General features: G+C 34.0%; 1 protein-coding gene across 1 annotated transcript; it reads left to right on the top strand.

The window, feature by feature from the left end:
• Positions 1 to 6,200: 6,200 nt before the first annotated feature.
• Positions 6,201 to 8,702, top strand: LOC111785676 (amino acid permease 4-like). The gene is made up of 6 exons (XM_023666057.1): positions 6,201 to 6,346; positions 6,436 to 6,669; positions 6,753 to 6,846; positions 6,935 to 7,149; positions 7,540 to 7,679; positions 7,936 to 8,702. The coding sequence occupies exons 1-6, from the start codon at positions 6,283 to 6,285 to the stop codon at positions 8,587 to 8,589; spliced, it is 1,401 nt and encodes a 466-aa protein (XP_023521825.1). The 5' UTR covers positions 6,201 to 6,282; the 3' UTR covers positions 8,590 to 8,702.
• Positions 8,703 to 14,584: the final 5,882 nt, after the last annotated feature.

Here is a 14,584-nt window from a genome sequence, read left to right as displayed (position 1 = left end):
TAAATAGATTAAAACTATTTAAGGATCTGTGTCGAATTTATGCCACATTAGAGAGTCTGACTTTATATCTTTACCAATTGATCTATGTTTCGGTTAAGATCTAATACATTGCTAAATACTTGTTAGGATCACAAAACTCAAATATTTAATTTGGATAAAGAACATGAAGAACAAAATAAAGAATAGGAAAGGAAAAATATATGTATAGACATTAGGATGGAAAACTTCAAGACAGCCAGGGGACTTCATAGAAGAACCGATAAGATTTCTCAAATTACATTTTCTTAGCCCATAAATGTTGAGGCTTTACAACTTAACCATTCTTCTATTTGGAAACTGATTTAGATTCAGTCAATCTACAAATTTATTCTTAAAGGATTCTTGTCATCATCAATATATTTACTACATCGCAACAACCGTAGAAGCAACGAATACCAACTAAGGCTTTGCACAACCTCAATTTCTCAACATTAAAACATTTTCTCAATATGTCTAATGGGTGCACCCTCTATCTTCTCAAAACACATATCACATTCTTTCTCTAACTTGCAAGTGAAATGATATCGTCACCGGATGTGTTTTGCTTTAAATGGTAGACCAGGCTCTTCACAAGTTGTATGACAATTGTCTTGTCTTAGTCCTCACTTTGTCGATTGGATGTCACTTATGTGTTGTTGCCTTGTCTGTCTTGTCTGCATGTAGGGGTCACAACCTACTATATTCATAGTATGGTATTGACATTCTATCCCACTTAAACTAGTTATCATCCTCAATGAATTTTTCAGGGGCACAATCGCATCATGAATTGTGACATTCCCTCTCACTTAATCTTGGCATCGTCCTGATAACGATTTAAACGTTGAACGGACTGTTATTTGACTCGCAAGAAATAATTGTACATAAAAAATGAATACAAAAGTTGTGCATTATTAATGGGCCACCGCATTGATGGATCTTCTCTCTATCTCTCACATTCACAATATAAGCATGGTAAACTTGTCCAATAGTTGTGAGCTACCCAACCAAGGGCCTACATGTGACAATCGTTGCACTAACGTTTCTATTGGTCTTGTTATAACTTCATTCTTCAACGTCTTCTACATCCAATCTAGTGCTCTTTCTCGAGTAATGTTGGTTTTGACATTTCGGCACAAGGCGATGATTCAAGGAATAAACGTGTTCTCACTTCTTATAGCACTTTTATGGATATTACTTGTATTTTATGGATATTACTTGTATCTGTTGTGCTCACTCTTCTTAGAACAGTTAGAATTATTGCTTCATTGATAGGTAAGTCTCTTTCCAACCTAAGGACTTTGGCTTCAACCCCAAATTTGTTCTCATTCTAACTCACTACTGGTATGACTAATTTGACACTCGTGAAGCACATGTGAAATATTCAATTAACCTTCGAGTTTATTTCTCTAACTATCTTGTCCAATAGTATTTCGTACATATTCGATAACGTCCTCAATAGATCCGACATTGTCTTCTCTTTGACAATGAGAAATGTTACGTTTCTAGAGTGTATCAACTAGATCAATCCTAGAGCGTACTAATCCTTAAACTTCCACTACATTTTTGGATAACATCAACTAGGTTGACACGGGAGCCTACTGATCCTTGAGCTTCCACTATGCTTTGGGACAATGTCAACCGGATTAACCATAGAGTCTACCAATCCATGAGCTTCCATTACATTTTTAGACAGCGTCAACTAGATCAACTATAGAGCCTACTGATCTTTGAGTTTCCACTAAGTTTTTGGACAAGGTCAACTAAATTAACTCTAGAGCCAATCGATCCATGAGCTTCCAGTACATCTATGGATAGCGACAATTGGATCAATCCTACCGTCTACCGATCCTTGAGCTTCCACTACGTTTTTAATAAGTTGGTGAAACACTAAAATTTAAAGTGTTTGACCATGTGAGACGCTGATGTTATCGGTCATGTGAGTGAAATAGAATTTCGAGTAGTAATGATGAAAAAGCACTCCATTCCTTTCGAATCTCGTCTTCGATACCACAAAGAATTTTGACACCATGAATATACAAGCCTTCACTCTCGTCTTCAGAACCTTCTTCCCGTCCAACCTACCACGTCTGATCTCCATGACTTATTAGAAGATTTTCGTTATTTTGAGGCATTGCTTTAGGATTTTATGGGGATTACCATGAGTTATTAGAAGATTTTCTTTTTTTGATACCTTTTATTATGCTATTGAAAATCAATCATGGTATCTTATGAAAATTTATAATTCTTGTTTTTGTAGCAATAACCCATCTACATCGGACTAGATGCCAATTCCATCCTTTTAGAGTACCCATCAAGACTAAAATTGATATAGTTAATTAGTAAGTTAATTGGTCACAAATATTTTTGACAAAACAAATTTTAGTCTCATAGATGCACATTGCACGTTTTTTTGATTGTGTATGCATATCTAACACTCAAGTGGATGTTACGTACTAAGTATTTTAATACAAAACATTCTTAAAAACTTTTCTCTACCGATAAAGACAAAGGCATATAAGGAACGCAACGAGATTAGTTGATGATTGTTCCATAAAGAATATGTTACATGTCTTGTGTAACGATCCAAAATTTCTACATACTCAGAGTCGCTACTAACGTCTTATGCTCATCTCTAATGCAGAAATATAATTCGTAAAAGAAAACATCATCTATAGTATAAATGTCAAAAAAATTTAAAACATCTTCTATCTCTTGAAAACACAGTCATGGACGTGTATTGAAAACACCTTTAAAACGACACGACAAAAAACTAAAGAAAGTAAATAAACCTTTAAATTAAAACATCATTTTTAGCATAAGTCTAAGAAAATAAATGCGACTACCCTGTGCATGTGTCATAGTCTCAAGTTGTGATATCGTCGTCAACCATACAGGAACGCATTGTCTTTACCTAAAAAGAAGTAGCACATGGTTTGAGTATTTTAAGAAATACTCAGTAAGTGATCCCACTATTGGGGTAAGAAAGGCAAACACATGCAACTCATGATCTAGGGACCTATTATTGAAAAAACATCATAGGGTGGCCTTCAGTTTCGGACAAATTAGATGTGTAGTACTTCTCTACACACGACCCACACGTGCGAGTGTGAATCCCCAAGAGGCTCACGCACCCCTGGACCCTCTATGGTCAAGCTAATCTGTAGCGACGTCCGGAGGTCAGCGGAACCCCATAGTATCATGCTCCCCATGAACACCCTCATCATCATACTGTGCGCGTCCGCACTCATCATCATAAATGGGGAAGTATCCCGATGTATATGAACACACAAAATGTATGAGGTCCCTATAGTTTTCATCTTTAAATCATCTTTAAGACACAACCCTATACGCCATTCACACATTACTCTAAGTAACATGCATGCATTGACTTTCATACATTCATCATCATTCGTTTGACTAGGGTTGTGTCTTTAAAAACTTGTCATCATAATGTATGATGACATTTAATGCATGCACAACATCTTAATATTAAACATCGTCATAAGAAGTCATTTCATCATCATACGTCTCGCATCATCTTATTATTATGCATCATCATCATCATCATGTCGACATCATGTACATCATAACATTATCACATCATTATCTAACGTCATCAAGCCATCATATTACATCATCACATCATCATCTAACGTCATCACGTCTTCACATAACATTATCATATCATAATATCATCATCTAACGTTATCACAACATCACATAACATTAACAATCATCATATAACATCATCATATCATTATATAACATCATCGCATCATTATCTAACGTTATCAAGTCATCATATTACATCATCACATCATCATACAACATCAACACATTATCATCTAACATCATCACGTCATTATATAACATCATCACATCATGTAACATAAAGCATAAATGACACATGCAAGGGCCACTGGACACGTGTCGTCATACATAAGACAAGTCTTCCGACCGAGTCGATGGTAAAGTCACTTACCTAATTAGCTTAAGTTGTTGTCACGAATTTATCCTTAATGAATATTCAATTTTTTCCTTTAAAATCTAAGTCAACCTATGCTCATAACATTTGTTTCAAATTCGAACTTCTATAAAATTATTTCTCTAATGTATATTGGTCCATGTATTAAAGTTCATGCTAACATTAGAATCCGGTATAAAGTCTTAAAATATTTATTTAGGTTTGTTATAATATTATTTTCATGCATCCAAAACTCTTTACCATTTACCACATATTTTATTTTATTTATGAATGTTTCCTTTTATTCTTCTTACTTAGGTTCACAATCCTCCCCTACTTTTATCTCTATTTATTTCCTTTTACTTTCATCTCTATTTCTTTCCTTTTATTTAATCCACTCTTACCTTTAGATAAAAGGGCTACCGATTTTCTTTTAATTATGTTCAAAATTATCCGCAAATTTTAATACATTCTTGAATTACACATAGTCAAAGAGAGTTTAATCCATTCCATATCTCCCCTTTTTTCCTTTATGTATTTACTTTGTTTTTTTCTTTTAATTCACCAAATATTCCCTTTTTTCATTCCTATTATATATTTACTTTGTTATATTTTGTCTTTTCTTCGATGTATTTATTCTCTAAATTTTTTCACCAAATTTATTTGTTCGGTATACTTTCGTCGTTAAACTTTTTCTTTGCCTCTAGTTTTGTCTATATTAACATGTATTCCTAATTTTTAATTCTGTTTACGGTACTCAATTTTAGCTTTTCTAAATGAATTTTGATTTTCGAAGCATTTTTTTTTTTTTAATTTTGTTTACCGTACTTTGGTCATTTTCTAGTATGATTTTTTCATTTCCGTAAGATATCTAAAATCTAAATAATTGTAAAAGATAAAAAAAAAAAAAAAAAAAATCTTAACCTAATGAATAATTTTTCTTCGTGTTTGAATGTGTGAAGTGAAGGAGTTTTTCTCTCCCCCCAATTTACCATCTTTTATTTATGTGATGTTTCTTACCTTGTTACATTTTGTTTTCATTTACATCATTTCAAACGTTTGTGTCTTGCTCCTAAGAGGCATATAATGAAACTATTTAAAAAAATTTACTTATTATATTTTTTTTTGTGTATTTTTAGAGAAGCCCTTAGTAAACTTTCGATTATTTATATGAGTTTTTAATAGATAATTACATGCATTTAATAACGATGATAATCAATCAAAATCTAAAAAAATATAAATATTAGCTTGAAAAATCACTTCAACAATATTAACCAAGGTATATATCTATAAATTATTTTTCACATTTTTAGGGTTTTAAGATACAACATTTAAAACTTTTTAAAACAAAAATTTCAACTTTCAACTTTCTAACAAATGTAAACTAATTCTTACGAGATATTATCTCTTGGCTGTTAGGTATGGCTTTTGTAACAGCACAAATTGGCCGCTAACAAATATTATCCTCTTTGACCCGTTACGTATCGCCCTTAGCTCACGATTTTTAAATGCATCTATTAAAGAAAGGTTTCACTGATGTTGTCCACTTTAGCCTGTTACGTATCGTTATTATAACAGCCTAACAACCAAAACTCATCATTAGCAACTATAGTCCGCTTTTGTTTGTAACGTATCGCCATTGTAATAGTCCAAACTCACCGTATATTGTCCGCTTTGGCCCGTTATGTATAGCTACCAGTCTCACGGTTTTAAAACGCGTCTACTAGGGAGAGGTTTCATAGATATTGTCCACTTTGGTTTGTTACATTATTGTTGTTACAATAGTCCAAACTCACCGCTAGCAGATATTATCCGCTTTAGCCCGTTGCGTATCCCCGTTAGCCTCAGAGTTTTAAAATGCCTCTAAGGAGAGATTTCCACACCCTTGTAAAAGAAAATGTTTTGTTCTATCTTTTCAACAGACGTGAGATCTCAAACACTTAGTATGTGTATATATATATATATATATATATATTTTGTATTTGTTGATAACCATGAAACATGGTTTTCCAACGCAACAACATTTCTAGAGAGAGAAAGGTTGACTTTTAGAGTTGCAAATTTTGAGGATAATAATTGAAGTATTGAAAATCCCTAAAACTGGGTCCTTCTAAAAACATGTATTTTTTTGTATTCATTATTTTAATTACCCTTTTCTTTTTTCTTTTTACTAATATTTCCTTTTTGAAACTTTATATAAACAGCTGCCTCCACTCCCTTCCCCTCCATCGCCTTCCTCCCTTTACCCTCTCCATCAACAAACACCATTCCCTCCCTTCATTCTACTCAACTCCTCCCCCATGGCCGTGCTTCCCATCAACGATGCCGCTAGCTTCGACGACGATGGCCGCCCCAAAAGAACCGGTACATGATAATATTATTCTTCCATTCATCAAACCACCGCTACAAATTTTACCTTCCAAATCTTAATTTATTATTTTCATTATGTTTAGGTACGTTTTGGACAGCAAGTGCTCACATAATCACAGCCGTCATCGGTTCAGGTGTGTTATCATTAGCATGGGCAATCGCTCAACTCGAATGGGTCGCTGGTCCCTCCGTGATGTTGCTATTTGCCTTCATCGGCTACTACACTTCTTGTTTGCTCGCCGATTGCTATCGCTCCAGTGACCCAGTGAATGGAAAGAGAAACTACACTTACATGCATGCAGTTCGCTCCCTTCTCGGTATGCAAATATACAAAAAGAAATAAATATTATCAATCAGTTAATTATATTGAAATTTCTTTTCTCTGTTTCTATCTATAAAGGTAGAAGTCAGACAACAGCATGTGGAGTACTTCAATACGTGAACCTAATCGGAATATCGATTGGATATACGATTGCATCGGCGATCAGCATGATGTAAGTTAGGAGACTCGAACCAAACGAGTATGTTATAATTAGGGTATTGGTTTGTTAGTGAGAGTTTGATAATTTGTGTTTTTGGCAGGGCGGTTAAACGGTCAAATTGCTTTCATAGTAGTGGAGGGAAGAATCCATGTCATATGTCAAGCAATCCATTCATGGTGTCTTTTGGAGTAATGGAAATAATTTTGTCTCAAATTCCTGATTTTGATCAGATTTGGTGGCTCTCTTCAGTGGCTGCTGTCATGTCTTTTACCTATTCCACCATTGGCCTTGGCCTTGGAATAGCCAAAGTTGCAGGTTTCAATTTTTCTTTTTCTTTTTTTTAATAAATATTATTTCTTTTTTTTCTCCAAAAAAATTTAAGAGCTAACTTTATAGATAAAAGGCCAATATCAGAATAAAATTATCTTGATTCGACTAAAGTAAATTTAAGATAGCATGTGTTTATTAAAAAAGAAAAAAGGATTTTATTTTTTTTTATCGAAAGGCGTGGACCGTCATGTTTGGAATAACTTTTGAAATAATTTCTTTTTAAATGAAATTATTATTTTTATTTTTATAAGAATCTTTTTTTTTTTTTTAATAAGAAGTAAAATATATTTTGATGTAGTGATTTAAGATTTATAAATAAAAAAATAAAATATATATATTTTATTTTAATATTTTTGTTGTCCTTTTTGTGTGTAGAAACGGGGAGTTTTAAAGGGACGGTGAGTGGAATAAGTGTGGGAACAATAAATCAAAGCCAAAAGATATGGAGAACTTTCCAAGCACTTGGCGACATCGCTTTTGCCTATTCTTTTTCAATTATCCTTATTGAAATTCAGGTAAATTAAATTTAATGAGGCTTTTATTATTTTTATTTTTAATATTCTTATAATTATCACCATATTCGAAAAATAAAAAAAGATTAAAAAAAATAATTGATCGGACTCCACGTCGCAGACTCGACACGTGTGAAAAGTGGAGTAAAAAGTAAAAAAGTAAAAAAGTAAAAAGTAAAAAGTAAAATAAAGTAAATATTGTGGAAGAATATAAGGATTAAATTATAATTAAATAGCTGAGCACAACGTGGTTAAACAGGACACAATCAGATGCCCACCCTCGGAAGCAAAGACAATGAAGAAAGCGACAGGATTCAGCATTGCATTGACCACAATATTCTACATGCTATGCGGTTGCATGGGCTACGCAGCCTTTGGCAACGACGCCCCAGGCAACCTCTTGACTGGCTTTGGCTTCTACAACCCATTCTGGCTCCTCGACATCGCCAACATCGCCATCGTCGTCCACCTCGTTGGCGCATACCAAGTCTTCTCTCAGCCTGTCTTTGCTTTCGTCGAGAAGAAAGCCGCCCAAGCATGGCCCGACTCCCCCTTCATCACCAAACACCACAAGCTCTCCATCTCTTCCTCCCGCTCCTACAATGTCAACCTCTTTCGACTCGTTTGGAGATCTCTTTTCGTCTGCTTCACCACCGTCGTCGCTATGTTGCTCCCCTTCTTCAACGACGTGGTCGGGATCATTGGGGCTCTCCAATTCTGGCCATTGACCGTGTATTTTCCTGTCCAGATGTATATTGTTCAGAAGAAGATACCTAAATGGAGTCTCAAGTGGGTTTGTGTTCAAACCATGAGCATGGGCTGCCTTTTGATCTCCTTTGCTGCTGTTGTGGGCTCTGTTATTGGTGTCATGCTTGATCTTAAGGTTTATAAGCCTTTCAAGACAACGTATTGATATCATGGACTTGAGCAAAGGAATTACCAAATATATGTATATTATTCGTTGTTTATGTATTTGAAATTTGTCCAATGTTAAATCAAAAGAAGCTTTATGCTGGCCTCTCTAATAATCTAATTATGGTTGGATTCCCAATCAAAATTTACCTGTCCTTTCTGATTTTAAAGAAGGAACCCAAAATATATCACTCCTCCAACACAGTCACACCCTATAATTGTATGAGTCCATTGTCTATGTACTTTAGGAATAAATTGTATAGCATCTCCTGTAATATCCATCCCAATAGATTTGAAGAAGTTTCAAGTAAAACAAAAATGCAGTAGTATTCTAGTTTTGTAATCTCTTCTTGATTGGTCGTAATAAAGATGGTGAGTGTTTCCATAAGAGGTTGTGTTTGACAATGTTAGGGAGATTTAGTACTCAATTATAGCTTACCAATCATATTTGATATTTTATTACATACTTGCCTTCTTACCATATCCATTTATTACTCTTCCATATCCTTCTAATTTATTCGACTATAAATACAAAATTTTCCATTTATTACTATTTTCATATTCTTATAATTTATTTGCTTATATATAGAGAATTTTTACACCATTGTAATCTCTTATCGACCGGTCGTAACAAAGAGTTTCCCACAAAAAGTTCGAGGTTGTTGTAGGTTGTCTTTTATCTCTTGGGAATTCTTAGTATGCTCTTTGGTTACAATTTTATGTGATCTTCCATATTCGAAACGATTTCTTGAGATTATTAGTGAGTGAGTTTATTTGTGTCGTGAGTAGTCTATGACTCTACAAGTTTTGTGTCGAAAAGACTTGTTTGGTATTATTAAGGTATTGCCAACATGACGGGTGATGTGAGATCTCACATTGGTTGGAGTGGGGAGCGAAACATTCGTTATAAGAGTGTGAAAATTTCTCCCTAACAAACGCGTTTTGAAAACCTTAAAGGGAAAACCCAAAGAGAAAAATATCTCCTAGCGGTGGGATTGAACTGTTACAAATGATATCAAAGCCAGACGTCAGGAGGTGGATTGTGAGATCCCATATCGATCGGAGAGAGGAATGATTGTCAACAAGGATTCTATACCCGAAGGGGAGGATTTTAAGCTTAAAGCATAATATTATAATTTTAAATACATTAATATTTTTTTCTAAAAATTAAAATACATTTTAGCTTAAAGTACCTTGAAATTTTGTCTCCCTAAGAAATTAAAAATTCATAAATTTTTTAAAGTTGACCCTTTTTTTGGCTTATTTTTTTCTTTCATTCTTTTCCATTGGACCTAAATTCTTACCAAACCTTGTTATGGCATTAAAAACACATTCTTGGAATCTTTATATGAGGTTAGGTTTTCTTTCGATCTTTTAATCTTCCTTATGTGCCCTTAAAACCTTTCTTTAGGTTTTCTTTGGGTACTACAAATGTTTGGATCGTCATCTTGACGATGTTGAAATTAAGTGGGAGAGAATGTCAGAAAACACGATGCGACTGCGCCCACTGAGAAAGCCATCGAGGACGATGACTAGTTTAAATGGGATAGAATGTCACAATCATACTATGAAGACAGACAACGCGACAACACATAAGTGGCGCCCAATCCACCAAATTATGGTTGAGACAAGATAAGTGTCATACCGTTAGTTGAAAACCTGATCTATCATTTAAAGACCAAATACATCAAAAGATAATATCATTTCACTTGTTGGTCAATGGAGGAAGGTGATATGTGTTTTGAAAAGATAAAAGGTGTATGTGTTAATATCACACGTACGGAAGCAATTTGGATCTTAGGCACTCTAAGTACATTAATTTTAGTAAATTAGCTAGCATGTTCAAAAGCATTAAAACTCAAGGAGTTCGAGTACTAACCTTTTGTAGTTCAAATTCCTTTCTTGTTTTAATTCTGTTTTTCTCACTAACCGGTTTCGAACCACCACTAGTGTCTTCCCTACTATTCTCCTACCTTAGAACGGGATTGTGGAATCTGGGTAAACTTGAAAAAAATTTAGTATAGGTGAAGGGAGAGGTTTTGAAAGATTTTCTCAAAGCTTTTCCAAGAAGATTTCTATGTACCTTGATTACTCCATCGTATTTGAATGCTCTTGCAAATTTGAGATTACCAAATCTTGACACTCAAAATTCCACCGTGATTATGTGGCAAACATGTAAGTTTGCTTAAACCATACATTGACACTCATGTAAGTTTGCTTAAACCATAAATTGACACTCAATATTCCACAAACTCAAACATACCATTAATTGAAGTAACATTTTAACTTTCTTTATTTTAATTCAACAATTAATTTAAATAATTACTTTTAAATTAAAATAATATTAAACGATTAATTAAACAACTTAATTAATATTTAACATTAAATCAAATGTCAATCTCAATCAATTCCGGCACATCTTGATTATGAATCACTATTCATAATTACAATATTTAAATCTTATTTAAATATCTCCAATTCTCTCTTTTTGGTTAATTCGTAATTAAAATAAAATTCAATTAAATATATCTTATATATTTAGTGCATATTCCCTAATTTGAATTCGAACTCACTCGTTACACTATTCTAAGGTTTAGTTCGATATGAGCTAGCAGGGATACCTAATGAACTTAAAGATAATGGGCTCCAACAATCCGAGATTAACCGGCTAAACTCATTAACCTTGTTAACCAACATTTGTTAACTACCAGGACACTCCACTATAGCCTAGTAGTTGCACTCCTCAATATAGATATATTTTTGTCCATTTGATATAACCATGATTAGTAAGTTGATCCTTCTCAAGTTGTTCGTAACTAGGTCAATTTACCATTTTTCCCCTAAAGTTACTTCTTCTTCCTTAAGTCCCACTGATCCTCTAATGAATAATTGGTTTGAGGTCCAAACACTAAACCGAATCCCTCTCGGGCTAATGAGAGGGCGGGGCCCCTTGTTCAAGACCTGGAGTCAGTACTTAAGGAAACAACCTCTCTACTATCCCTAAAAGTGGGTAGGAGAGAATTCCATCTTGCACCCTATGTCCCCAGCTATTCACCCAGTCTTACCCCTAAAATGGGAGGCTTATTGAGTCGGTGAACTCGGGCTACTCTCACCCATGAAAATCTAAGGATAATTTCGAATAAACTGGAGTTCTTAGTTAGCTCAGAATTAAGGTCGAGTTACTTAGGTCATCGAATGAAAAAAATCAGTCTTAGTAGTAAACGACATTATAAAATGAGAGTGACTTTCTTCATGGTCCGATCTTATCCAATACTCATTGCATAGGATGCCCCCACCCACATGTCTCCACATGTTTATATCATATATAAAAGTGGGCTGCATCCATAATGTCCCCAAGATAAGGTACTCAACCTTATCTATGTCTTATACATCATTTTGATTATATACTTGAACTTGACCCATTTTTATGTCTCTACATATAGTTCAAATAATCATACTATAGCTAGAGTTTTCTTAATTTATTGGATTTAGATTAATTATCGTAAAATTCACTTTATTTAATTACAATCTTTACTGTATAAACATCAATAAGAACTTTATTGCAAATAGAACATGTTTTTGTTTACAAACTATGAGTTTTAGGACATAAAACCCAACAAACTCCTAGTTGACTAAAACTCTAGTGGGGTTTCATAATGTTGAGTAGAGAGAAAGACATAAATACAATAAACTAGGGCATCAAATACCCATGCCTTTTCTCCCACTTGCCCTAGATTATATAACTCGTAGTCCTAGACTCACTAAGTGCCCTTCAAACACTTTAGCCGTGAGGGGCTTTGTAAATGGATCAACAATGTTGTGCTCTGAAGTTATCTATGTAACGATCACATCTCTTCTGTAACGATTCAAAATTTTCTACTTAATTTAAGGTCGCTTGTATACATGTCATAAACATGAATGCAGAAATACTTCATTTAAACTTTCATAAAACATAACATTTAGCTTAAAACACAGCCGTGGACTTACGTGTTTTGAAAACACTTTTAAAACGACAAAAAAAAAAAAAAAAGACTAAATAAAATAAATAAAAGTTTAGATTAAGAAAATAAATGCGACTACCCTATGCATGTGTCATGGTCTCGAGTTGCGATGCCATCGTCAGCCGTACAAGAATGTCTTGCCTTAGCCTGAATAGAGGTAGCACATGACTAGAGTATTTTAAGAAATACTCAGTAAGTGACTCCACTATTGAGGTTAAATGCAAGAACATACAAATGCAATGACGGGATCTATCATTTCAATTTATTTTCCTACGGTACTATCCTAATGGGTAACTTGGATGTGTACCATATACTCTACACATAGCTCATACGTACGAGTATGGACTCACCAGTTAGTTCACACACCACTGGGCCACTTTCCTTGTCGGGCGAGCATACTCTGGGAGCTCTTTAGGCCAAAACCCATTAGAACTAGTAACTGTCATGACAACATTATGTAAAAAAAAAATGATCGTACCCTTGCCGACAGCATTATGTAAAACATAATGATCGTACCCTTGCCCATCGTGATGAAATAGGGGTATCCCCAAATACATGAGCACACATAATACATGAGATCCCACTATTTTTCTATTTTCGACATTATTAAATATAACCCCGCTATCGTTTTACATTCATATCATGTCTTTTCTCATTTTTAAATTCTCATATCATGCATAATTCTAACGGGGTTATATTTCATTTCATTTATCGTAATATCATGTCATTCATAACATGCTGTATGCATACAATTTAGAAAACATAGCATAACGCTCCATGCTTTTAACATGTCATTTCATAATGTGCCATTCATACAACAATTACCTCAATGGTCACACAAAACAATCTAAACATAACATATCACATCACAATATATCGTATCATAAACATGTCATATCGTAAACACATTGTGGTCATATCATTTCCTAACTTATCAGAGCCTTAACGTTCTTATATCTATCACAGTCATATCGTTACGTGAACATACCTTAGTCATATCATCACAGAAACGTACCTAACGCTATCGTTCTATCAATCTATCACACACCTATCCCTTTCTACCCATAACCTAACTGTATTCTTTCATCAATCTCTCATATTCATAACACTCCGGTATGTAACCTAACTTTAATGTTTCATGAACGTATGATATGAACCAAGAGACATCAATCATACAATATGCTTCAATGAAGATGTGAAGAAAATATTGTTGAAATCATCCAAAGATATTTCAATTCATGCCACATTGAAGAAAATGAAGTTTCATGTGATAAATTTTGGGTGGATTACAATTGAGAATTATTGTATTTCATTATTGTATTTTAAGACTTTTAATTTAAGTTACAATTACATAATGGTTAATTGTGGCCATTAAGTATGAATGTTACCACTCTTGGAATGCCTTTAATAGTTTCATTTTGAGGCTATATAAAGCCATGTATGTTGTATTTGTAATCAGACTTGGAAAATGTAGTAAAAGAAAATTTGTGCTTTTCTTTAGCCAATGGCTAAGTTTCTTTGCAATTCTATGTAGTTTAGGTTGCATGTAGAATCATTCAAGCTCGACATGATCAATCTTGCTTGTGGAGTGATTCGAATCTCAAAAAAGTGTTTGAGATATTTGATCAACAAGAATCATTCAAGCTAGACATGATCGATCTTGCTTGTGGAGTGATTCGAATCTCAATCAAGTGTTCTTCTTGCCTTGAGATATTCGATCAACAAGGTAATCCGAATCTTACTCCCCTTGTAGTGATTCCTTATGGCTAAAAAAGAGCACAAATGCTTCTTTAACAATATTTTCTTCACATCTTCATTGAAGCATATTGTATGATTGATGTCTCTTGGTTCATATCAACGTATCTTACTCCTATCGTTACATTTCGTTTTGTGCATCCTTCTCGTATACTATCTCAAACATATCATTGAACACATCGTACTATAATTATTATCATACACAATTCACATATTATAACATATACATAACATATAAGA

This window comes from Cucurbita pepo, unplaced genomic scaffold, assembly GCF_002806865.2.
Source record: "Cucurbita pepo subsp. pepo cultivar mu-cu-16 unplaced genomic scaffold, ASM280686v2 Cp4.1_scaffold000638, whole genome shotgun sequence".
NCBI classification, from domain to species: Eukaryota; Viridiplantae; Streptophyta; class Magnoliopsida; order Cucurbitales; family Cucurbitaceae; genus Cucurbita; species Cucurbita pepo.
The sequence above is the reverse complement of the archived record's forward strand: the minus strand, read 5'-3'. Positions and strand labels throughout refer to the sequence as shown.

Coding starts and splice junctions, on each gene's coding strand:
- LOC111785676 (XM_023666057.1), top strand. CDS start 6,283: ATGGCCGTGCTTCCCATCAACGATGCCGCTAGCTTCGACGACGATGGC. Junction 7,150..7,539: donor TGGAATAGCCAAAGTTGCAG/GTTTCAATTTTT, acceptor TTTTGTGTGTAG/AAACGGGGAGTTTTAAAGGG. Junction 7,680..7,935: donor TTATCCTTATTGAAATTCAG/GTAAATTAAATT, acceptor GTGGTTAAACAG/GACACAATCAGATGCCCACC.